At 33.3% G+C, this 27,681-nt stretch overlaps 1 protein-coding gene and 1 long non-coding RNA gene across 16 annotated transcripts in view; both read left to right on the forward strand.

Moving 5' to 3' along the window:
• The window catches only part of LOC127701543 (uncharacterized), a 70,604-nt gene extending 44,974 nt beyond the window's left edge, over positions 1 to 25,630 (forward strand). For 2 of the 15 annotated variants that reach the window (XM_052205438.1, XM_052205439.1), the window contains 7 exons: positions 5,585 to 9,760; positions 13,707 to 13,904; positions 15,070 to 15,279; positions 19,536 to 22,646; positions 23,093 to 23,197; positions 24,644 to 24,790; positions 25,404 to 25,630. In XM_052205438.1, coding sequence (XP_052061398.1) covers positions 5,585 to 9,760; positions 13,707 to 13,904; positions 15,070 to 15,279; positions 19,536 to 22,646; positions 23,093 to 23,197; positions 24,644 to 24,790; positions 25,404 to 25,613 — 8,157 coding nt within the window. In that variant the 3' untranslated portion in view covers positions 25,614 to 25,630. The remainder of the gene's footprint in view (positions 1 to 5,584; positions 9,761 to 13,706; positions 13,905 to 15,069; positions 15,280 to 19,535; positions 22,647 to 23,092; positions 23,198 to 24,643; positions 24,791 to 25,403) is intronic. The other 13 variants (XM_052205446.1, XM_052205449.1, XM_052205444.1 and 10 more) reach the window with 13 other exon arrangements.
• The window catches only part of LOC127701593 (uncharacterized), a 50,228-nt gene extending 24,102 nt beyond the window's left edge, over positions 1 to 26,126 (forward strand). The window contains exon 3 of the long non-coding RNA XR_007982115.1: positions 26,109 to 26,126. This is a non-coding gene — a long non-coding RNA (uncharacterized LOC127701593). The remainder of the gene's footprint in view (positions 1 to 26,108) is intronic.
• Positions 26,127 to 27,681: the final 1,555 nt, after the last annotated feature.

Below are 27,681 nucleotides of genomic sequence, written 5' to 3' on the forward strand. Positions count from 1 at the left end.
CCACACAACAGAATTTCACGAAACCTTTTTAGATAATAAGGACATACTATGTAGTTGTGCAAATCGACAGGAAATTACGATTCAATTTTTTTTCTAGGAGTTACGCCCCTTTGAACTTATTTGCCCAATATTCTACTGCAACAGTTTGTCATCGCAACTCCTCTCAAACCACACAACAGAATTTCATGAAACCTTTTCAGATAATAAGGACATACTACGTAGATGTGCATATCGACAGGAAATTACGATTCAATTTTTTTTTCCAGGAGTTACGCCCCTTTGAACTTATTTGCCCAATATACTACTGCAACCTTTTGTCATCGCAACTCCTCTCAAACCACACAACAGAATTTCACGAAACCTTTTTAGATAATAAGGACATACTATGTAGATGTGCATATGAAAGGAAATTATGATTCAATTTTTATACGCCCGTTTACGGGACGTATTATGGTATACCGTTGTCCGTCTGTCCATCTGTCCGTGAGGTATGTGAGCGCGCTCACTAAGGTTCTTTAATTATAGATAGAGATAAACTGTAAACAGCAATAATGTTCAGCAAAGTAAGATCTACTAATAAGTCAGCATGACCAAAATTGTCAGTTCACCCCTTTAGGAGTTATTCCCCTTTATAGTCAATTTTTAACAATTTTTCTTAAATTTTTGTAATCTTTTACGCCCCTTTATTCGGAAATTATGATTCAATTTTTTTTTCTAGGAGTTACGCCCCTTTGAACTTATTTACTTTAATGTACTACTGCAACAGTTTGTCATCTCAACTCTTCTGAAACCACACAACAAAATTTCATGAAACTTTGTAGATAATAAGGACATACTACGTAGATGTGCATATCGACAGGAAATTACGATTCAATTTTTATACGCCCGTTTACGGGACGTATTATGGTATACCTCTGTCCGTCTGTCCGTCCGTCGTCAACATGTCCGACATTAACTCAAAAATGCTTTAACCAATTTGCATAAAACTTTGGTGAATTGTTTATATCTATTGACGTGAGCTCCCTTTCGTTTTTTATAAAATTTAGATTCTAGGTTTCCGAGTTATGGGGTTTTATTCATTAAAAAAAGGGGGATTTTCCAGTTTTCGGACAATAAGTCAAGAATGCTTTCACCAACTTGCAAGAAATTATGGTGAATTGTTTATATCTATTGACATGAGCTCCCTTTAGATTTTTATAAATTTTAGATTTTACGTTTTCTGAGTTAAGGGTTTTTTTCATAAGAAAAGGGGGGATTTTCCAGTTTTCGGACAAAAACTCAAAAATGCTTTCAGCAATTCTTATGAAACTTTGGTGAATTGTTTGTATGTATTGATGGAAGCTCCCTTTAGAATTTTATACATTTTACATTTTACATTTTTGAGTTATGGGGTTTTATTCAATAAAAAAGGGGTGATTTTCCAGTTTTCGGACAATAACTCAAAAATGCTGTCACCAATTCTCATGAAACTTTGGTGAACTGTTTATATCTATTGATGTAAGCTCCCTTTTTAATTTCATAAATTTCTAATATGACATTGAGAATTAATTGAACTTTATTTGTTTATAGTCTGACAACAGATTTACTAAGTATTGCACAACAGCAAGAAATCTTTAATTGAATATAAATTCAATTCATATAACCAATTTCAAGATCTTTGACTACATTTATTCAGAAACCTATAATATGTCATATATTTAATTACAATCCAAATTCAGACCTGAATCAAGCTTGAATATTGTGTACATTTTTGCCCCAACTGTTCAGGGTTGGACCTCTGCGGGCGTATCTAGCTGCGCTCAGCGAAGCAGTTTATTATTCCAGGATTTACGCCCCTTTGAACTTATTTGCCCAATATACTACTGCAACCTTTTGTCATCGCAACTCCTCTCAAACCACACAACAGAATTTCATGAAACCTTTTCAGATGATAAGGACATACTACGTAGATGTGCATATCCACAGGAAATTACGATTCAATTTTTATACGACCACAAAAATTGAAAATTTTTTTTCTAGGAGTTACGCCCCTTTGAACTTATTTGCTTCAATATACCTCTGCAACAGTTTGTCATCGCAACTCCTCTGAAACCACACAATAGAATTTCATGAAACTTTGTAGATAATAAGGACATACTAGGTAGATGTGCATATCGACAGGAAATTATGATTCAATTTGTTTTTCTTATACAATTTTTTTTTCTTGCAGTTATTTTATTTCTCTAGTGACAATGTGGGGACGTGGGGTATGTGAGCGCGCTCACTAAGGTTCTTTAATTATAGATAGAGATAAACTGTAAACAGCAATAATGTTCAGCAAAGAAAGATCTACTAATAAGTCAGCATGACCGAAATTGTCAGTTCACCCCTTTAGGAGTTATTCCCCTTTATAGTCAATTTTTAACAATTTTTCTTAAATTTTTGTAATCTTTTACAAAAATCTTCTTCTCTGAATTTACTGAGACAAATTTAACCATACTTGGCCATAATCATTATTAGGGTATCTAGTTTAAAAAATTTGTCTAATGACCCCGCTTTCCAACCATCATGGCCGACATGGTTAAAAATAGAACATAGGGGTAAAATGCAGTTTTTGGTTTATATCTCTGAAACTAAAGCATTTAGAGCAAATCTGACAGGTGGCAAAAATGTTCATCAGATTTAGATTTATCTGCCCTGAAATTTTCAGAAGAATCCGTCAGCCGTTGTTGGTTTGCTGCCCCTGAGTTAGTTTCTACTTGCTGTTTTTACTAGTCTGTACCACTTCTTGTAAATATGATATCCTTCCACTTTCCTGTATTGTTAAATGTAATCCCATTATAATAGGAGTACTCTTTTCTGAAATCAGGCAAAATTTGGAATATAAGTCGTCTACCAAATGATCTGTAAATCTCAAATTTGCATCTTTTAAAAGATGTTTTCTAATTATTTGGATATTGTGAAGCTATGGGAGAATTCTTATTAATTTATTTTTTTTCATTTTCCTTCACAATGATTAAACCAAATACAACTTTTTACCCCTGCCCCATTTTTCCAGGGAAATCTATCCAAGTGGGCCTTTTGTTTTAGTCAAATTGAAAAACTTCCCAAAAACTTTTTCAAAAAGAAGAACTTGTTGCAATACAGCTTTATATACACAAGGTTGAATATTTCTTTCTCTTTATTGATTACACATGTGCACATACATGCCTACTATATCATGGTTTTACTTCACATCCCCATGCGTATAACATAATTTGCAATAAAAACCTCGAAAAAACAAAATGATTACTCAAGTTGGTGTTTTTGGTAAGAATATTTATTACTTGTAACACCTAAGCACAAAAATCCCTGTCGGCATGGATAGTATTGGAGAAATTTTACTATTCAAACAAAATTTTATTTATTTTAACCCAAAAATGGAATTTTCAATTAACATTGCAGTGCCACAGACAGGAAAAGAAGTAATAGACTCTTGTAAAATGAAAATTTTATGAAAAAAGGTTCATTTTATATGTATTCCACTTAAATGTCAACAATTGAGCCATAAAATTATTAACCCTAAAGAAAAATTCTAGTTTTTGTCGAGCCTGCGACTTTTGTCACAGAAAGCTTGACATAGGGATAGTGATCCGGCGGGGGCGGCGGCAGCGGCGGCGGTGGATTAGCTAACTTCTTAAAAGCTTTATATTTTAGAAGCTAGAAGACCTGGATGCTTCATACTTTGTATATAGATGCCTTATGTTACGAAGTTTCCGTCTGTCATATGTCCATTGTCCTTGACCTCATTTTCGTGGTTCAGTGACTACTTGAAAAACTTTTTTTTGTAATGTTAATTTCATTCTTATTATGAGTAATAGGATAACTATATTTAGTATGTGCGTACCTTGCAAGGTCCTTGTGCCCGTCAGACAATTTTCATTTGACCTCGACCTCATTTCAAGGATCGGTGAACAAGAATAAGTTTTTGTGGTCAAGTCCATATATCAGATACTATAAGCAGTAGGTCTACTATATTTGGTATATGGAATGATTGTAAGGTGTACATGTCCAACTGGTAGGTGTCATCTGACCTTGACCTCATTTTCATGGTTCAGTGGTCAAAGTTAAGTTTTTGAGATTTGGTCTTTTTTTCTAATACTATATGCAATAGGTCAACTATATTTGGTTTATAGAAATATTTTATGATGTACATGTCTGTCTCGTAGGTTTTTTTTTACCTTGATCTCATTTTCACGATTCATTTCTCAGTGTTAAGTTTTTGTGTTTTGGTCTGTTTTTCTTCAACTATAAGCAATAGATCAACTATATTTGTTGTATGGAAGGATTGTAAGGTGTATATGTCTGTCTGGCAAGTATCAGTCCTTGACCTCATTTTCATGGTTCATTGGTCAATGTTAAGTTTTCATGGTTAAGTTTGTTTCTTAGATACTATAAGCAATAGGTCAACTATATTTAATGCATAAATTGATTGTAAGGTGTACATGTCTGTCTGGCAAGGTTCATCTGACCTTGACCTCATTTTCATGGTTCATTGGTCAATGTTGAGTTTTCTTGGTTAAGACTGTTTCTTAGAAACTAAGCAATAGGTCAACTATGTTTGGTTTATTGAATGATTGTAAGGTGTACATGTATTTCTCGTTTGGTTTATCTGACCTTGACCTCATTTTCTTGGATCATGTTAAGTTTATGTGTTACTTGTAGTAAAGCTTTATATTTAGGACTATCAACATAAAATCAATGGTTAGTAAAGAAGGCGAGACATTTGAGCGTGTGCACTCTTGTTTATGTAGCTGTATATTCAACTTTACACTGATTTTCAATGAAACTGCTTACCGGTATTACTTTTTTTGAAACACTAAACAAAATCATGTTTTCTCAGTTGTTGCAGGCATGGTATCTGTGATATCTGTGATCACTAGATCACCTCTTTAGTTTTACAGATTATTTGCTATATATTTCATCCAAATTAAGTTGTAAAAAATTAATCATATACACATCATGAGAAGACTAAAACAACTGAAGACAAAATTATAACCAAATAAACTATTCTGTGTCTATTGACAAATGTTATTATATGAAACATATAGCAAAAAAGTATACCTGATAAATACTTGTTGCATAAGACTGAAGTTTGGTGACATATACATTGCAGTCTAAGAGAATATTTGTTATTTGTATCTATAGGATATATCCACATACTATGGAATCATATGGATGTCTATGCCTTACATTAAAAGTACCTAAAACAAATTAGCTTCATGCCTGCAGGATATGAGGAAATTATTTTAAATCCTGACCAAAAATTGAAAATTAATTTGGCATGTCCTAACTACAGACATATATTATTCAACAGTTAATTTCATCATGCATATACATACACATTCAATATGACCAAATTAAAAGGAATAAATTCATAGCCTTGAAATGGAATAATGATATAGAAAACTTGCAGTACATAATTTATTTTGTTATTTGATGGTTTGATTTCACTCATATTAAATGCAATGCATTATTAGTGGTTACTATTTAATTGTAACATATTCTTATATAACAACATATTATACTTACATGTAATTGTGTTTAAAGAATTATTGTATTTCAGACAACGCATTGGAAAAACACATCAGATCAGAATTGGCTGCCATTGGAAACTGATGAGGAAATCCAATTAAAAAGCCCAACATGTAAAGAAAATAGAAGCATTGGTGAAGATGAAAACAAAACAAAATGCAATACTAGGAATGAAGGTCAGGAGGTCAAACCTGTACATTGTGACCAAAACCAGGACCAGATTTTGTCAGAATTAATAAATGATGAACAGTTGATCAGTACAAATTCTAAACAAGAAAGAAATAATTCTAAGGAAATCATTTACAGTAAGCCTGGCGTCCAACAGGCAGATAGCAGCGCTGACATCCAACAGGCAGGTAACAGCACTAATGTCCAACAGGCAGGTAACAGCACTAAAGTCCAACATGCAATAACTCGAATTGATGTCCAACTGGCAGGTAAAAGTACTGATGTCCAACAGGCAGGTAAAAGTACTGATGTCCAACAGTCAAGTAACAGTACTGATGTCCAGCAGGCAGGTAATAGTACTAACATCCAACAGACAGGAAACAGCACTGATTACCAACTGACAGGAAACAGCACTGATGTCCAACAGGCAAGTAACAGCATTAATGTGCTACAGGCAGGTAACATCAATGACATCCTACAGGCAGGTACCAGCACTGCAGTCCAACAGGCAGATAACAGCACTGATGTCCAACAGGCAAATAACAGCACTGATGTCCAACAGGCAATAACTGGAATTGATGTCCAACAGGCAGGTAGCAGCACTGATGTCCAACAGGCAGATATTATCACTGATGTCCAACGGGCAGATAATGGCACTGACCTCCAACAGGCAGATAATAGCACTGATGTCCAACAGACAGGAAACAGCACTGATTTCCAACAGACAGGTAACAGCACTGAAATCCAACAAGCAGGTAACAGCACTGATGTCCAACTGGCAGGTAACAGCAGTGATGTCCAACAGGCACATAACAGCACTGATGTTAAACAGGAAAATAACAGCACTGATGTCCAACAGGCAAATAACAGCACTGATTTCCAACAGGCAAATTACAGCACTGATGTCCAACAGGCAGGTAATGGTACTGACATCCAACAGGCAGGTATCAGCACTGACATCCAACAGGCAGGTAACAGCACTGATGTCCAACAGGCAGGTAACAGCACTGGTGTCCAACAGGCACATAACAGCACTGATGTCAAACAGGAAAATAACAGCACTGATGTCCAACAGGCAAATAACAGCTCTGATGTCCATCAGGCAATAATTGGTATTGATGCCCAACAGACAGGTCACAGCACTGATGTCCAACAGGCAGGAAACAGCACTGCTATCCAACAGGCAGGTAACAGCACTGATGTCCAACAGGTTGGTAACAGCACTGATGTCCAACAGGCAGGTAACAGTAATGATGTCCAACAGGCAGGCAACAGCACTGATGTTGAACAGGCAGGTAACAGTAATGATGTCCAACAGGCCAATAAACAAGTAGGTAATATTCAACAACAATCATTTCAAAGTCAAACCCTCCAACAACAACAAAATGATGGCGAAGACCTTCAACTAAAACCAATAATCAGCATTGATAACCATTTACAATTGAGTAACAACCAACAGGAACCAACTAATGCCATTGACTTTCAGGAACAATTGGTCAATACTAACAGCATTCAACAACAACTACTTGACAACACTAACATCCAACCACAACATAATGACAACAGTTGTACCAAACAACAACCAATTGAAAACAGTAATGCCAAACAACAACCAATTGGCAACAGTGACATTCTGGAACAATCAAGTTACACCAGTAACACCATACAACAATCAAGTGACCTAAATGACACCCAACAACAACCAGGGAACAACAGTAACAATCAACAACAACCAAATGACAAAAATAACACTAAGCAACAATCAAATGATAAAAATTGCACCTCACAACAACCTAGAGATGAAATAATTGCCCAACAACAGCCAAATGATAGCAGCAATGCCAAGCAACAGCCAAGTAACAACAAAAAAATCCAACAACAGCCAAATAACAACAGTAACATCCAACAGCATCCAACTGATAACATTGACATTGAACAACCATCATGTAGAATCAGTGACATTAAACAACCAAAGAACACTGTACAAGATGGACAGAAAATAATGCTAACAGGTTTCCAAGACAGTGATATCCTGAAGGAAACAATTGAAAAGGACAATGAAAAACTGATGATAATAACAACTGATGACCATGATAGAGATAACAGGAACACCCAACAGCAATTAGATGAACAACATGATGACACCAAAAACATCCAACAAGATGGTCTAATTAGTGTGCAACATGATGACACCAATGACAGCCAACAACAGTTCCATACCAGTGAACAACCATGTGATACTGAGAACAACAAATCAAAGTGCCATACCAGTGAACAACCATGTGGTACTGAGAACAACAAACCACAGTGCCATACCAGTGAGCCACCATGTGGTACTGAGAACAACAAACCACAGTGCCATACCAGTGAGCCACCATGTGATACGAAGAACAACAATCCACAATGTCATAACAGTGAGCAACCATGTGATACGAAAAACAACAAACCTCAATGCCATACCAGTGAACAACCGTGTGATACTGAGAACAACAAACCACAATGTCATAACAGTGAGCAACCATGTGATACGAAAAACAAAAAAACACAGTGCCATACCAATGAGCAACCATTTGATGCCAAGAACAACCAACAACAGTGCTATACCAATGAGCAACCATGTGATGCCAAGAACAACCGACAACAGTGCCATAGCACTAAGCAACCATGTGATGCCAAGAACAACAAAGCACAGTGCCATACCCTAGAGCAACCATCTGATACTAAGGATAACCAACAACAGTGCCATAACACTAAGCATCCATTTGATGCCAAGAACAACCAACAACAGTGTCATACCAGTAACCATCCATGTAATGCCAAGAACAACAAAGTACAGTGCCATACTTTAGAGCAACCATCTGATAGTAAGGATAACCAACATCAGTGTTTTGTAAGCGAGGAAAATAGTGATACAAAGGTCAATCAACAGTTAAGTCAAACCAGTAAGGCAGAAAGTGACTTAAGGAACCGCCAACTACAGTGTAGTCCCAAAAAACAACTGAATGACAGCAAGGACAGCATGCAACAAACTAGTTCCACTGAAAAACACAGCACACTTTTAGGTAAACTAAATGCAAGGGCGAAGGACAACATTAAGTCATTTAAAACTGTTGAACAACATATGGAGGATCCAAATCAAAAAGATATCAAGGTAATTGAAGAATATTATAACAGCAATCAAGAGCTGCCTATTGATTTATCAAATCCAAATAAAAAGTCCAACAGTAACAATGGATTTCTGTTAGCACCTAAACAAGTGAAAAAGCATACTGAGAGCATGGCATCCTCAATACATAGTCATTCCAATTATCCTGATGACAGAATGCAACAATCTCACGATGAGAAAAGTTACTTGAAGAATATTATTCACCATTCTAAAATGAAAGATGGTCTACAGTCTATTACCATTCCTAATAGTAAAAAAAGTGACAATCTTTTACACATTCCTAAGAGAAAAGCACATAGAAACAGACAAAAATATTGTGATATCAGAGACATGCAGGAACTATATAAGACATACCAACAGGAAGATGTCAGCAACTTCCATGAGTTCAAGGTACAAGGCAAGGATGTTCACTTTCTACATTCACCTAATGAACAATTTGGGAAAATACAAGACAACCTACAACAGAAAACTTCAGGTGGGGATTATTGTGTGATGAGACAATTAAGTCATCCAAGTAAACAGGAAGTTGTCATGGATACTGAATATAGTGGAAGCAGTGGTCAGCAAAGTGACAGCAATTCAGAAAATAAACATCAGATAGTTACATATCAACGTCAACAAAGTGAAAGTTCAGAAAATAGTCTTCAGATCATCATGGATCAGAGTACTAGTATTGGACATAGTGAAAGTACAAGTTCAGAAAATAGTCTTCAGATTGCCACAGATCACACTGAATTTGAAAAGCTAGTTTTTCCTGTCAAATTAGAAATTGATGAACGGGTCACATCTGAGTCTGAGATTGAACATCCTACCAATCAACAAAGTGAACATGGCACAGAGGGTGGGATTCAGGATGACATTGCTCACAAAGAGGTAAGTGTTAATACATATTTATGTGCTGAAAATAAGCAATTTGATTTGGTTGTTAAAATTTATCTAAATGATTTGCCAAGCAGTGAAAAAATGTTTGTTTTAAAAACTTTTAAAGTTTGTTGCTGTAGTCCAATTTTTTTTTGGTGAAATTAATCTTTTCTTTAAATAAACGTCTTTACATTTTTAAGTAGATTGGGTGTCTTTTTCTGAGCATCCATTCTGGGCATGTTGCAAAAATACTTTTTTGGTTAAAAAATATTGTACCAGGTATTATTAAATATACAACAAAAACATCTAAAGCTTTAAATTTTAAGATTAAAGTATCAAAAAATTAAATGCCTTTAAGTGTATTTAAAAATACAGAAAAAATCCTTTTAAAATCAAGAGCAGAAAAATATATTGATTTGATAGGACAATTTGTGTTTTGGGGAATTTTCAAGAAAATAAGGCTAGTGACCCCTATCTTGTATTGCTCCCCCCGCAACACGTTGTGGGGGACATAGAAATACCATGGATCCGTCCGTCCGGGCTTGTTAGTGCTTTCACATGTACAATTCTTGCCAGATTTTTATAATATCATGGGTTTATATATGCAATTTCTCGGACAAGTTTAAAAATCAGTGCCAATCAAATATTTTTGTCGAGCCTTCGACTTTTGTCGAAAAAGCGAGACATAGCGATCCTACATTCCGTCGGCGTCGGCGTCGTCGTCGTCGTCGTTGTCGTCGGCGGCGTCCACAAATATTCACTCTGTGGTTAAAGTTTTTGAAATTTTAATAACTTTCTTAAACTATCCTGGATTTCTACCAAACTTGGACAGAAGCTTGTTTATGATCATAAGATAATATCCAAAAGTAAATTTTGTAAAAAAAAAAATTCCATTTTTTCCGTATTTTACTTATAAATGGACTTAGTTTTTCTGCCAGTTAATATTACATTCACTCTGTGGTTAAAGTTTTTGAAATTTTAATAACTTTCTTAAACTGTCCTGGATTTCTTCCAAACTTGGAAAGAAGCTTGTTTATGATCATAAGATAGTATCCAGAAGTAAATTTTGTAAAAAAAAAAATCGTTTTTTTCAGTATTTTACTTATAAATGGACTTAGTTTTTCTGCCAGTTAACATTACATTCACTCTATGGTTAAAGTTTTTGAAATTTTAACAACTTTCTTAAACTATCTTGGATTTGTACCAAACTTGGACAGAAGCTTGTTTATGATTAAAAGCTAGTATCTAGAAGTTAAAATTTTGTTCCATTTTTTCCGTATTTTACTTATAAATGGACTTAGTTTTTCTTCCAGTTAACATTACATACAGTCTGCAGTTTAAGTTTTTAAAACATTTATTAGATTCATAAACTATCCTGGATTTTTACCAAACTTGGACAGAAGCTACTTACAATCAAAAGATAGTATAGAGAGGAATATTTTTATTAATTTTTTTCCTCATTTTTGTTGAGCCTGCGATTAACAGCAAAAGTAGGCGAGACACTGGGTTCCGCGGAACCTTTACGAATTTTTAATAGAGTAATGGCCCTTGGAAATATTAATTATATGGAAAATTGCATTGTTATTCTTATGTGTACAATTCTTGCCAGATTTTTATCAAATTTATATCAGCAATGTCTCGGACAAATTAGAAAATCTGTGCCGATCATATATTTTAAAAAAAGTTATGAATGAAATTTGGAAGTAATTTGACCCAGAAGTCTTTTACAGAAGTTTAAAAAAATTCTATCATGGAACATTGAGACACCCCAGCTACCTTAACTTCTGTAAATGGACTTGAATTTAGATTTTGAATGATTCAAGTGGACCAATACCTTCTGGCGGTTTAGGCTGGTAAAGTAATCAAGATGGATACTGAAGTATGCTGCGGTTGTCTTAAAACCTCATTAATCCAAACTGTTAAAAGACAACAGCATCCTGGTTATGGCAAGGACATTATTTATTGTGTTGACATGGTTCACTACTAAGAGTGGCGTCTTCAGGACAATAATAAATTATTCCCTTGCCATAACCAGGATGTTGTTGTCTTTTTATTGTTTGAAAATAAGTCAAAATGATCAGCTATTCATCAAGTACAAAAAGTGCTGCTTGATACAGAAAAAAATTCAGTTTTGTGAAAATAAGAAGAATCTTAACTATTTACCTTTGCTTTACATTAGATTAAATTAGTCATCCTAGTCTAATTTCTTAAGTTTGTTGTTTAGGGAATTACATATTTCTATGGATTTTTTTTATAACTGGAGTGTTTATAACTCGGTTAGAAGGATTTTCTTATAAGCATCAGCCACCATGCAGAAACCTGATCTTAGATATATTTAAACTAATTGTTCTACAAGTTTAAGAAGTAGTGGAGGCTAGTTATTTTGCATTTTAAAATAGATAATTATTTTATAAATGCTCTCCATTTTACCATTAGGAAATGTCAACTATAATATTACTGTTTGGAGTCTTTGAATTAAAAGTTAAGAAGAACTTGCAAGAAATTAATGATCTATTTGATAACTTGATACAATTGAATGTTTCCAACAACAAAAATAACATTTTAACAATTAGACTGTCAAAGTAACAAACATCCATGACCCATGAAGAAGTTTAGATATAACATATAAAACCAGTATGCTTTACTCAATACAATATTCACCAGTAATTAACTCATATTACTAAGGTAATAATTTCTTAAAACAATAAAACCTGTCTCTTTAAAGCCATTATTTTTTTTTATTTTAAGAATTGCATTCTAAATCTTTTAATGTATAACTGAAAATAATCAGTAATCTGTAGAATACTCCAGATCATTATATTATAATATAGGAATAACAGTCCTGATTTTGAAAAGTTGCCACCTTGATGATCTCAGATGGATTTTACCTAGGTCCCTGAGTGGACCCTTAAAACCTTGCTGCATACGAATAATGCTTTCAAAATTTAGAATGCTAGTTTTTATTTTGGGAAACATATACCCAAGGTTGCAAGTTTGGCAATAATAAAAGCATAGTAATAATTTCTGAATAGTAACTGATGTCCTTAGAAGGCTTTGATTGAATTGTATTTATAAAAAAGAAGATGTGGTATGATTGCCAATGAGACAACTCTCCACAAGAGACCAAATGACACAGAAATTAACAACTATAGGTCACTGTACAGCCTTCAACAATGAGCAAAGCCCATACCCCACAGTCAGCTATAAAAGGCCCCGAAATGACAATGTAAAACAATTCAAACGAGAAAACTAATGGCCTAATTTATGTACAAAACAATGAACAAATAACAAGCACTGATTTACAGGCTCCTGATTTGGGACAGGCACATACATACAAAATGTTAAACATGTTAGCGGGATCCCAACCCTCCCCCTAACCTGGGACAGTGGTGTAAAAGTACAACATAAGAACAAACTATAAAAATCAGTTGAAAGAGGCTTAACTCATCAGATGGATAAAAATACAAATACTACAAATACAAGTGGACGTGGCCGGTTACTTGTACATCAAACACTAAGTACAAAGTACAGATCTGAGAGTACTCGCAGTTACTGACAGCTAGTTCAAAGCCACTAACAACTAATAAAAAAAATCATGCATCTAAGACAAAATTATCAATCCGTACACATCCAACATCCAATGGATTTAGTGTAAAGACGTCATAAACAGTCAGAGAAAAACATGACCTTGTGCAATGCCAAGATACAGGTATCGATAGAATGTAGATCCATGAATGTGTATATGTATATAGCAATAATATTTAGTTTGCTTTTAATTTAATGATCTAATTACAGTGTTGAATTGGTAACCTTTTAGAATAAGTTTATTTAAAGGATCGATAAGTTTACCAGGATCGTTTCTAAATTTCCGGGCACGGTAAACAATATTACCTTGCCAGAAGTATTTAAAATTGTATGATGCAGATTTATCAAATATATATTTTTGTTTATTTTTCAGAATATAAGTATTTTGTTTGTTTGTAACACCTGTTTGAGAGAGAAGATGACCACAGCTACTTTTCCAAATGGTCAAACATTAGCTAGGCACGCCATACTGGTACACCATCCTCTTCCTAACCTGACCGGACCATATTTCCAGTTCACATGTCACACTGAAGACTTCAATTACTATTGCATTCCAGTTGTACAGGAAAAGGTAGGTTTCAACATGTATTGTACTGTGGTGTTGTCATAAACACTGCTTTCAGTTAAGGGTGATACGATTGTGAAGTAGCGTCAGAATAGATATAAAAGAATCTTGAAAGATTTTGACAATTTTCTGAATTGTCAATCCAGAGTTATGGGACATTAACCATCAGATTTAAGGTAAATTTTTTGCCCTGCCTACAATAGTAGGGGGTATAGTGTTTTCTGTTCAGTGTGTCCATCTGTCTGTTTGTCCGTCCTGTATCAGGTTAATAAATTTTTGTTAAGGTAGTTTACGATGAAGTTGTGGTTAAATCAACTGAAAACTTTGTAAATATGTTCATATTGATGTGAACTTTTTGTTTATATGCCAAATGAAGGCTTTACCCAAATTTCAAAGTTCACTGAAATTGCTGGGAGATAAAATAGAAAATTGAGAAGGCATCTAATCAGAAGTTAGTTAAATTACTCAGTAGGAAAACTTGTATTAGGATATGCGTAGCCTTAAATATGACTTAAAAGTCCCATAACTCTGGATTGCCAAACAAGAAAATTTAAAATCAGATTCAAGCCTATATAATCACCAATTCCCACAACAGTGTAAAGTTTGTAAAAAATTTGATCCAAACATAATAGAGCTTTTGAAAGACGTGCTAAGAAATGTATAGATATTGCCTTTAATATGACTGTTAAAAGTCCCATAACTCTAGAACAGCAAACCAGAAAATTTTCAAAATCAGAAGCAAGCCTTCATTCACCAATCCCATCAACAGTGTAAAGTTTGTAAACTTTTGATCCAAGCATTCTAGAGCTATTGAGTGACATGCTAAAAATTAAATTAATATATCTATTAAAAGTCCCATAACTCTCAAACACAAATAATCAATAATTGTAAATTACCCACCAGACATGGCGTCTTCAGGTTTCAAAGACAAAATCAGACATTTTCCAAATCAGAAGCAAGCCTGCATTCACCAATACCAACAGCAGTGTAAAGTTGATGGGAAATTGATCCAATTATTCTTGAGCTGATGTGCATATCAAATTTCATGGTCAGAGAAAAGGCCAGATTTTTTAAGCGTCCCTATTTTTGTTCTTTCATAATAATGTAATCAATGAAATATTAACTCCTGGCATGATAAATTCATTTTAATAATCACCAATTATATTTACAGCTTTATCCATGTAAATTTGGAAACTGTACTGAAACATATACATGTGCCAGACTTCTGAGAAACCATGTGTCTGAACATCACACAAAGAGACAACTAGTATTTGACTATAAAAAATGTCAGTACAGGCATTGTGAAAGACTATTCTCCAGCCAGGAGTCTAGAAAACAGCATGTTAGAGAATTTCATATAGATCACAGTATAAAAAGAGAGGTATTTTAACATGTCGTACACTGTATTTCATTTCTATACCACTTTTGTTGTGTAATGGGGGGCATTAAGTTTACCATTGTCTGTCCATCTGTCTCTTATGGTGGTACAATAGATTAATGTAGGTCTGCCCTTGTTGTCCTTCAGTGGTTTCTTTGGTTTAACTGATTGATATTCTAGAAAACTCACACATATTTGTTTCCACATTTGCTTTTTATAGCCCTGTCAACTTAAGTCAGGGCCATATAGTTTTACCATTCGCCATTCCGTCATTCTGCAACAAACAGTTATACAGACTTTTTATGACCCCACCGTAGCGGAAAGGGCATCAAGTTTTACCCTTGTTTTCTAAATGCCTTCACATAGTATGTGAGTCTACTATACATCTGTCTGACACATCTAGTTTAAACTGTAAATTCAGAAACTTTTGCTATGGTTTTATTATTGTGAAAATTGTGTAACTAGTCAAGAAAATGGGAAACCTGTATTTCTGCCCTACCATTTGCCTGAAAATTAAATAATATCAATTTTACTGTACTTCACAGAACCTGGTACTTGATTTGACATAAAGAAATTGAAGACTTTTTAAATCAGTCTTGATATGGACCATTAAACATATGTCAAATTTAACTAGTTGACTATGGTCATATTTTTGGTATTTGAATGTGGGTGTCAATTTTTTTTTCCCTCAAGATTTAAGAAATTGTCAATTTTCCAAAGAAAAATTGGGGTCACAATTTATTTTGCTAATTCTTTGTATATAGTCTGAAAACAGATTTACTAAGTATTGGGCAACAGCACAATGTATTGCACAACATCAAGAAATCTTCAACTGAATATAAATTCAAATCATATAACCAATTTCAAGTTCTTTGACTACATTTATTCTGTGTCAGAAACCTATAATGTGTCAAGTATTTAATTACAATCCAAATCCAGACCTGTATTAAGCTTGAATATTGTGTCCATTTTTGCCCCAACTGTTCAGGGTTGGTCCTCTGCAGTCGTATCCAGCTGCGCTCGGCGAAGCAGTTTATTGTTTGTTGTTTTGGAATGAATTTCACAATAATAATACAAAAAATCGATTTTAATTTTTATACAGCATTTTCTGAAATCCTGATAACTTATTTTGCATTTTTGTTAATTGTTCAACATTTTTAATAATAAGTGCACACAAAATTATTTGAACTTACAGTACTTATTTAACTTTCACTATTTTACCTACTGTATTGACGGTTGATGATTGATATACTTCACAGAACCTGGTACTTGATTTAACATAAGGAAATTGAAGACTTTTTAAATCAGTCTTGATATGGACCATTAAACATATGTCAAATTTAACTAGTTGACTATGGTCATATTTTTGGTATTTGAATGTGGGTGTCAATTTTTTTTCCCTCAAGATTTAAGAAATTGTCAATTTTCCAAAGAAAAATTGGGGTCACAATTTATTTTGCTAATTCTTTGTGTATAGTCTGAAAACAGATTTACTAAGTATTGGGCAACAGCACAATGTATTGCACAACAGCAAGAAATCTTCAACTGAATATAAATTCAAATCATATAACCAATTTCAAGTTCTTTGACTACATTTATTCTGTGTCAGAAACCTATAATGTGTCAAGTATTTAATTACAATCCAAATTCAGACCTGTATCAAGCTTGAATATTGTGTCTATTTTTGCCCCAACTGTTCAGGGTTGGTCCTCTGCAGTCGTATCCAGCTGCGCTCGGCGAAGCAGTTTATTGTTTGTTGTTTTGGAATGGATTTCACAATAATAATACAAAAAATTGCATTTTAATTTTGATAGCGTTATTTGTATACAGCATTTTCTGAAATCCCGATAACTTATTTTGCATTTTTGTTAATTGTTAAACATTTTTAATAATAAGTGCACACAAAATTATTTGAACTTACAGTACTTATTTAACTTTCACTATTTTACCGACTATACTAACAGTTGATGATTGATATACTTCACAGAACCTGGTACTTGATTTAACATAAGGAAATGGAAGACTTTTTAAATCAGTCTTGATATGGACCATTAAACATATGTCAAATTTAACTAGGTGACTATGGTCATATTTTTGGTACATATTAAATTTGCAATAACATCTCATTTAATGGTGATTATTTTTATATATATATATATATATATATATATTGTTCCAGCTGAATAAAGGGCCTTTAATCAGCAGCATGACATTCACATACACAAACATCACTATGATTTCGTAACACATTTTCACATTGAAATGAAATATTAAATGTTTATATAATTAAACCTACATATATTTCTTTATCTCAAAATTAATCATGTTCATTTTTTTCCAGACATGACCAATTACAATAAACAACATTATTATGTAATACTACATTAATTCACATTTCGGCTAACATCTAGACATTTAATTATATAATTTCATAAAATATTTTAGGACAGACAAATTTTCAGTAGTAAACAACCAAATAAATCTTGCCTCATTTGAAAGAAACAGTTTTAAAAAATGGTTAGGTAGTAGATTACTCATATTTAGGGCTTGTATATAATGACTTTATCATATGTGTATGTAGTTTCCATGCAGACATTCATAGTACATGTAGTCAGTTTTACTCTCCAATAATGGACCTATGTTCATACGTTAACTACTTGGACCTTTTGATTTTTGTTGAAAAACCTTTAATTGATCAGATTATATATTATTTGGACAAACCAAATCATCGATTGCTGAAATTATTCAGTTGAAACCAAAGAAAAAAACTTCAATATGATTGATTGGTGTCCAGTAGTAGTTTAGGCATGGAAGTATTATATTGACTTCCATGGTTTAGGAAATCCTTTCCTTAATATATTTTGTGGTCAGATAAAGTTTTCTGGAGTAGGGAAATTCCTCAGTAGCAAAAAAATAAGAAATGTGTTGTAATATGAATTTGTTGGCTTTTTGATATTTTTCATATATGGCTGTAACCACATTTTCACAGAAAAGCAGTGAGGCATGACAGAAAACCACTATAGTTGGATGTGTATTGCCCTATGGATTATATGTCAATCTGAGATATGTTTTTAACCTCATTTTCATTCTCCAAATCTCTTAAACTTGATAGGCAAAATTTAAAAAAAAATTTTAGGTCAATTCAGTATATATACACACATGCATGCATCTTACAACATCACAGAATGAAACTTACTGTGAAAGTTCTTTAATTTGTGGGCATCAATTTTTGTGGTTTGAGCAAAAATTTCATGTTCGTTGGTTCTTTAATTCGTGGATTTTAGTTTTCTGAAAATAATCCAGTGAAGAATTTGAAGCCATAAGAAATGAAGATTCTTGAAAAAAATCATATGTTGTTTTATAATGATTTGTGGGACATCGCAAAATAAGGTGTTCATTTTCATTTACTTGTTTGTCTATCATTACTGACAACATTCATCAAATTTTTAATAAAATAATGGCTTTCAGAAATAAGCTGATTCATCTATGCCTACAAATTGTCTTGATTGAAAGAAATTGCAAAGTAATCATTTTAATTGTTGCACATGTGTAATCAGAAGTCAAAGGTGTTAATTGGGCCATAAACATGTCACTTAACGGTTACATAAAAAATGCTACAAGTTTACTTTGAGTTGTAGAATTAATTCTTATGAACTGAAAAAGTGAGTCCAATCTGAAACTTTTTTTTTTTTTTACATATGAGAATTAAAAGGTTTAAAGTCTTACAGTTTTGGTTTGTTTTAAAGATTAAATGGGTAAAATCCTGTCTGAAGTAATATATATATAGTTCATTGTGTGTTTGCTGATATTCGATGTATTCTTTAGATTATATGCCCGTATCCATATAGTCAAACCTACATGGGGATCTTTCCATGTCTTGATTTGGACAACAGTTATTATATTTCGTTGGACACTTAAATTCATGGATAAAGCCATACATGAAAACCACGAAAATTGGCACCCCACAAATAAAAGTACTTTCACAGTAACACTGATTTTGTACTTACATGAGCTCAGTCTTTAGTTTTGTATGTTGTTTGTAGACTGATCATTGTCTTTTTGTCGTATATTGTTTTTTTGCCGTGGCAATGTCAGTGTGTCTTCATCTTATGAGTTAGAATATTCCTTTGATATCTTCAACTATTACAAGATTCTTTTAAAAAATAGCACTTCATTTTCTGTCAGATAGGAGGGATATATTAACCAATAAATAGCTACTATTTTATGTAAGTTGTAATTAGAATTGATTTTTTTTGTAGGATGGATATGGTGCTTTATGGATTATAAAGAGCTCACCAAACGACAAGTTAGGGAACAAGCAAGGGATGCACAAAAATGAACGCATCCATGAAAATTGTTTTCAGGAAATCAGGAACTTCTTTGTGGAAGTTTACGAGGTCACACGAATAATTGTCTCTTCTGGTGATTACTTTGTATCGTTTTGTGAAAACTGTGCATACTATGATGCTCCAAGAGATTTTGACGTACTAAAATATGGCAAATTGTGTAAAGATGAGAAACAGTGTGATGTCTCTTACGTATGTCGGGAGATCAAAAGTGCGTATGGAGATTTTATTGTTGATATCAACAATGTTAAAAGCAGAATGTTGAATAGTGGGGTTTTATTTCATGATTTTCATTTCGGTTGTTGTATTTTTATTGATGATGTTGAAACCCGATCAGAAATCAAGGAAGACAATGGTGAAAAATCAATGGATTCTGAAATTGATATACCTATATTAAAAAAGATTAAACCAACAAAAAATGAATTACAAAAATCTATTTCTGAAAATATTAAACCAAAAGATGTGGAAGCTGACATTGGAGATTTGGTTTTTTTGTATGGTAAACCTAATCCTAACTATTCTCCAGCCTGTCCTGAAACTGTGGAAGATAATTTAGACAGTCCAGAAGGGGAGATAATTTACCATGATGAAAATGATCAAGATAATTATGCTGTTTTAAGTTGTGATGCATTTCCAAGTGAGTTGAACAGTTCAGCAGAACCAGCTGAAGAAGATATAGACAGGAAAAATGTCATAAAAGTTGAAAGTTATTGGGAAGAATTTGGTGATGATTCTATAAAAAGAAGTTTAAACATTTCCACAGATGATCAAACAGTTAACAGAAGTATGAAGCCAGAACCTATTAATGAAGAAATGGTTCTGACTGAAAATGTGAAACAGGAAAAAGTCAATAGTGGTAAAACTAAATCAGATAAAATTAGGTCATCAAAGTCTTCGAAGAAGGGAGGTAGTAAAAACATGAAAAAACCATCCCAAACCGAGGAAAATAAAGTTCATACTTGGAAAGAAGAGGAAATAGGGAGTTGTATTTCAATACCAGATTCACATTTGGTAACAAGTGACTTCTTATCTGAAATCTCAGAAAATTTCATTGACAGTGGTTTGAATGTAGTAGAAGATACATATAGTAAGGTTCAGAAGTCCTCTGATGTTATCTGTGATACACTGGAAGGGGGATCTACCAGTATAAAAAAAGATCCAAAGTCTCAAAAGAGTTTAAACAAAGATTCCAAGTCTCAAAAATGTTTTATTGAAGATTCCAAGTCTCAAAAATGTTTAAACATTCCTAGTAGTGGTGGTAGTGCCTTCAAAAGGAGTTTGAGTGTACCTCCGGGTGACAAATCCGTTAAACAAAGAGAGAAAAAGCAAAAAATAAATGATAAACAAAACAAATTCTCTTCCAAATGCTCAAGTAGTAGTGAACAGAATAGTGCTAAAGAGGAAAAGAAAGAAACGTTCAGTAAAAAGCCTTATGGTTCATTGCTTAATATTGAAGGAATTAAAACCAACAAAAAAAGCAAAATCACTGGCCGTTATTCATATGGAGATGTTATTGCAATTAAAGTGGACAAAAGTGGAAGAAATCAGTCTCAAAGGTTGTTGTTAGATGAAACACAAAAAAGTCATTTAAAAAATCAAATTGATGATACAGATGATGATGATGATATTATAGAACTAGATATTGGTAGTACTAGCAAGGTCAAACTCAACAGAAGTCAAAGTGAAAATGATATCAGTAAAAATGTACATCACGATATAATAGAAATAGATGTAGATCACAATCACAAAAACTCTCATAGCAGAAATGTATATAAGGATGATATAATTGTTATAGATACCGGTGAGAATCTCGAAGACATGCATAATATAAAAGGACATTCCAATGACAATCCTGTACACCTACATAAAAGGAAAAGACACTCCAATGACAAAACAGATTTAGATATCGGTGACAATATTAGAAAGTCATATAATGAAAGTAGAATGTCACTTCATAACTCAAATCTTAATAATGGGAAAAACAAAAGTACCAAAACACTCAAGTCACATGACGAAGTGATACAAATTGATAATGATGATGACGTCATGTCACATGACCTGTATACTAATCATAAAAAACTAAAAAAAGATGAAATGTTAGATGATTCTGACGATACTGATGATTATACTCATGAAGAGTACAGTGTACAGTCTCCTTCTGATTTTAAAACAAAAAAGGATTCTTCAATCAAATTTAAAGAGAAAAATTGGAAATTGTCTGACAAAACTGATTGTCAAAATAGGAAATTTCTGGACAGCAAAAGAAAACAGGTTGATAAAAGTAATCACAAAATTGATCATACCAAGAAAAAATCTCAACCTTTTCAACAGAAAAAGAAATTTTGTGAATGGAAATTTCCGAAGAAAACTAATCTTTCAAGTTCCAAAGTTAAAAAAGAAACAAATTCTGTGATTGAATTAAATTCTATGCAGAATGTCTGTGATAATATAAAATCTGAATCATTCCAAAAACATTTGTCACATGGTGAAAGTTTGGTAAATGAGGAAGGCACTGTAAATGAAAATGGATCTGATTTAAAACATGAAAAAGAAAAATGGGTGGTAGAGGGACATGAAATTAAGGATTGTAAAATTAAAGTTTTTAAATTAGATGACAGCGATGTGGATTATGTTTGTCAGGAACTAAAATCAGGACATAAAACAAATTATGCAAATTACCTTTATTCTATGCAGAAATTAGATGCACGTAATTTTGATCAACTAATGAATGGCTGCTTAAAATTAGATATGAAGCCTAGAAGGTTGAAAAGAATTGTAGAAATTTGTAAAAAATTGTTTGAGATGAATAAATATTTTCATGATAATCCTCATAAAAGAATAGAATGTTCAAGAAAAAGAAAATCAAACTCATTTAGGCCAAATGGAGAGTTAAAGAAGAGAAAAAGTGATAATAATGTATTGGAATTTGTGGATCTTGATTGGATAATGGATTCGGATGATTCAGTGTCAATATCTGAAGATGATGATGAAGACACAGATTTTGATGATTTGGATTTTACAGACGTAAGATACATACAATGAAATAGTAAATCATTGGATCATTTGGTAATCATGGTTTTTAGGCTTTATTCTGTTGTTTGGGTTGCTGTCTCATTAACATATATCCCAAATCACCTTTTTTTCATTAACATGAGATTTATCACATGAAAAACAGGAAAGGGTCAAATGAACAGTGTTTACATTGCTTTATGTAATCTGAAAATTGCAGCAAGGCCTTTAATAAGTAAAACTATACTTGAGAGTAAGACAGCTCTTGTTTTTATATAAGGAGAATTCTTTCAGTATTTGACTTTTATAGGTTTCTTTTACAAAAACTTTTTGGTCTTTTGATAAACAATTTGACATTTATAATCTCTATCATGTATATATATAGTGTAGATCCTGATGCAGAGCTTGCCTGGATATTTTGATCAATGTAAACACTGTATGTATTATGTATTATGTTGCAGAATGACTTGTTTTGCCCAGAGCCTGGATGTACAAAGCGATTTGCCAGTTCTGTGACTCTTGAACATCATATAGCAAGGAAACATGATGATCAGCTATACGAAGAAGTAAGTTACTTTTATCACAGTGTGAAAATCACTTTTCACTTTTCCTGAAATAACCTTTCTTTCTAAATAAGTGCTCATCAACCATCTTGAGGATTCAATCATACATCTAAAAAGCTATATATATCTGAAACCTGTCTACATACCTTGACAATAACAGTAACCTTTTCATAGCTTACATAAGTAAGTCATGTAAGTAGTTAGGAAAATCAATTAAACCCAACAACACAAAAAAACAAAAACAAAATATTTAAAGGTCATGGTCATAACACAGAAATGTTTATAGCTCAAAAATATCAAGCTTCCACAAGTCTATACAAATTTTGAAAAAAAATTAACAGATACAAGCAAAGAGTGGCAACAATGTATTAGTTTGTGATTAGGTCTAGTTTATGGTGAACCACTAGTAGTAGGTTAATGATATTTAGAGTGCAGTTGTATTAGCATTGGCACATCTCATTGCCATGGAGATTATTTGGCCCTGCCCCCTCAGTCATGGTCTATTGACTTTGAAACTTTTGCTTAATTTTCATGTATTTGTGATTAGGTCAGTTTTTGGGGAACCACTAGTGGTAGGTCAATGATATTTGGTAAGCAGTTGTATAAGCATTAGCATATCTCATTTCCATAGAGAATATTTGGCTCCGCCTCCTCAGTCATGGTCTATTGACTTTGAAACTTTTGCTTAGTTTGCATGTATTAGTTTGTGATTAGGTCAGTTTATGGGGAACCACTAGTGATATTTGGTATGCAGTTGTATAAGCATTGGTATATCTCATTTCCATGGAGATTATTTGGCTCCGCCCCCTTAGTCATGTTCTATTGACTTTGAAACTTTTGCTAAGTTTACATGCATTAGTTTGTGATTAGATCAGTTTAAGATGAACCGCTAATATTAAGTAAATAATATTTGGTATGCAAATTTATTGGCATTTGCAAGTCTCGTTTCCATGGAGATTACATAGCCCCATCCCCTCATCAAGGTTCATTGACTTTGAAACTTTTACATAGTTTAAAAGTTAATGTTTGTGTTTAGGTTTGTTTTAAAGGGAACGACTTATGATAAGTCAATGGTATTTGGTATGCAGTTTAGCATTAGCATTGGCACATCTCATTTCCATGGAGATTGTTTAGCCATGTACCTTCAGTCATGGTTCATTGACTTTGAATATTTGCATAACTTACATGTTAAAGTACAAAAAAAATGTATTGTTATTTTAATTTCAACATTTGCATTATCAAAATTACAAAAAGGTGAGACATATCTCTGTGTTAACAGTTTATTTATTCTTCCTCCAAGTTTTATTTTAAATCAGAGGCAGTATAGTTTTGTCATTTAAATAGAAATCAGCAAGTTAGCATCATAAAAATTCGACAAAGCTCTATGACTGTGACTAAAGAGATACATATTGAAACATATACCAAAGGTTTAATGTTATATATTTGTAGAGAAAGTTCTGTCCTGTTGAAAGCTGTGAGAGGAGTTACTCAAACAAACATAACCTAATGACACACATTAAAAAGGACCATGGTGAAGTTGTTTACAATGAAATCAGATCAGAACTATATGGTGTGAAACCTGAACCTGAATCAGCGGTAAGCCTTGGGGTTATAAACAACAGTGGTGTTTACAAGAGGGGTTATAGACAACAGTGGTGTTTACAAGAGGGGTTATAGACAACAGTGGTGTTTACAAGAGGGGTTATAGACAACAGTGGTGTTTACAAGAGGGGTTATAGACAACAGTGGTGTTTACAAGAGGGGTTATAGACAACAGTGGTGTTTACAAGAGGGGTTATAGACAACAGTGGTGTTTACAAGAAGGGTTATAGACAACAGTAGTGTTTACAATAGGTCCGATTAGAGCCGTATGGTCTACATCTCTAGAACTTTATAAAATAGTCACATTAATCCTGCTACCTTTAAGTCACATTTCAGCAGAATGAATTTAACAAAAAACATACTTACTATAAAACTTGGAAGATTTTTGCATCTTTTGAAATTATATACTCAATTGCTAAATTCAAGTGTTGTGCTATACAAAATGTTCTTTCTTTTCTTCTTTTTTTTTGCAGGCAGTGGGACACACCATACATATTTCCAATGAAAAGTGGCACTCATTTAGTATAGATATTACTTTTTTTTCTTAAATTGTTTTTTTTATATTTAAAATGTGTTGAAACTAAGCTCTGTCTATATATTTTTTCAGATGGTTCGACCAGCAGGAACCTGTTTAATGCCAACAGTTTGGCGAAATCCTCTACATTTAATACCATCACATGTGAAAGAAAAAATGTCTAAGACTTCAACTACTGAGCCTCCTAAAAATGTCAAGGAAGTGGAGGACATCAAAAATATTTTATCAGATTTTACTCAAACTGGACGAGGGTCTTCTTACTCTATTTTATCAAATAAATAATATATATATTTCTAAAAGGACTTATGACTATTTGTATGAAATGTAGAACATTTATGTGTTTGAAAAGCCAGAGTTTTTGTCGAGCCTGCGACTTTTGTCGCAGAAAGCTCGACATAGGGATAGTGATCCGGCGGCAGTGGTGGAGGCGTTAGCTAACTTCTTAAAAGCTTTGTATTTTAGAAGCTAGAAGACCTGGATGCTTCATACATTGTATATAGATGCCTTATGATATGAAGTTTCCGTCTGTCATATGTCCATTGTCCTTGACCTCATTTTCATGGTTCAGTGACTACTTGAAAAAAAAAAGTCAACATTTTTAGTAATGTTTATTTCTTATTATGAGTAATAGGATAACTATATTTAGTATGTGCATACCTTGCAAGATCCTCATGCCCGTCAGACAATTTTCATTTGACCTCAACCTCATTTCATGGATCAGTGAACAAGGTTAAGTTTTCGTGGTCAAGTCCATATATCAGATACTATAAGCAGTAGGTCTACTATATTTAGTATATAGAATGATTGTAAGGTGTACATGTCCAACTGGTAGGTGTCATCTGACCTTGACCTCATTTTCATGGTTCAGTGGTCAAAGTTAAGTTTTTGAGTTTTGGTCTTTTTTTCTAATACTATATGCAATAGGACAACTATATTTGGTGTATGGAAATATTTTATGATGTACATGTCAGTCTCGCAGGTTTTATTTGACCTTGACCTCATTTTCACAGTTCATTTCTCAAGTGTTAAGTTTTTGTGTTTTGGTCTGTTTTTCTTCAACTATAAGCAATAGATCAACTATATTTGTTGTATGGAAGGATTGTAAGGTGTATATGTCTGTCTGGCAGGTATCATCTGACCTTGACCTCATTTTCATGGTTCATTGGTCAATGTTAAGTTTTCATGGTTAAGTTTGTTTCTTAGATACTGTAAGCAATCGGTCAACTAGATTTAATCCATACATTGATTGTAAGGTGTACATGTCTGTCTGGCATGGTTCATCTGACCTTGACCTCATTTTCATGGTTCATGGGTCAATGTTAAGTTTTCTTGGTTAAGACTGTTTCTTAGAAACTATAAGCAATAGGTCAACTATGTTTGGTGTATTGAATGATTCTAAGGTGTACATGTATTTCTCGTTTGGTTTATCTGACCTTGACCTCATTTTCTTGGATCATGTTAAGTTTATGTGTTACTTGTAGTAAAGCTTTATATTTAGGACTATCAACAGAAAATCAATGGTTTGTAAAGAAGGCGAGACATTTCAGCGTGTGCACTCTTGTTTTTATTGGTTTAATTAAATTTTTACACTTTTTTTTTAGTCTCAGGGTGTTTAAGATCTGGACATATTGGATAGACTCCTGTCTATTACTTCTAAGAATCTTTAATCTTTAGATATTTTTTGGTTATTTGTGTCGTTGGGTTGTTGCAGTCTCGTTGATGTATACCCCCATTTCCATTTATTGTCCCCAGCCTTGAATTTGAGCTGGAGATATGGAAATACTAATGTCCTTCACATCTGTCTGTCCTTTCACAATGTCAAGGTTAGCATCCCAATCAATGATTTTAAGGGGCAGTTCCTTTGGAAATATAAATAATATAGAATAGGACATTGTAAGTTCTCTCCTGTCAATATTTCTGTTGAAATTTAAGGATTTATATCAAAAGATTTACATCAGGAAACAATTAGAGTTCATCCATTTCTATGCCCCCGCAACTAAAAGTTGGGGGGCATATTGTTTTACCCCTGTCAGTCTGTCCATCCATCCCATTATGGGTATATAGTTATTTCACATAACTCCTCCTACAGTTTGAATGCTATGAAGTTTTCACTTTGCTGGCTGTTTGTACATAAATTGGTGTGCATGTGATCAGGATTTTGATTTTTATTAATATTTGCTCTTTTGGGAGATAGTTGAACTTTGTCATTTTTTGGAGTATTTACTTGCTAAAGAGGTGCATAGTGTTTCCAAAAAAATTCTGCTACAGTTTGAATGATAGGAAGTTTTCACTTTGCTGGCGGTTTGTACATATATTGAATGTGTGCATGTGGACAAGGTTTTGATTTTTA

Source organism: Mytilus californianus, unplaced genomic scaffold, assembly GCF_021869535.1.
Source record: "Mytilus californianus isolate M0D057914Y unplaced genomic scaffold, xbMytCali1.0.p SCAF_5, whole genome shotgun sequence".
NCBI lineage: Eukaryota > Metazoa > Mollusca > Bivalvia > Mytilida > Mytilidae > Mytilus > Mytilus californianus.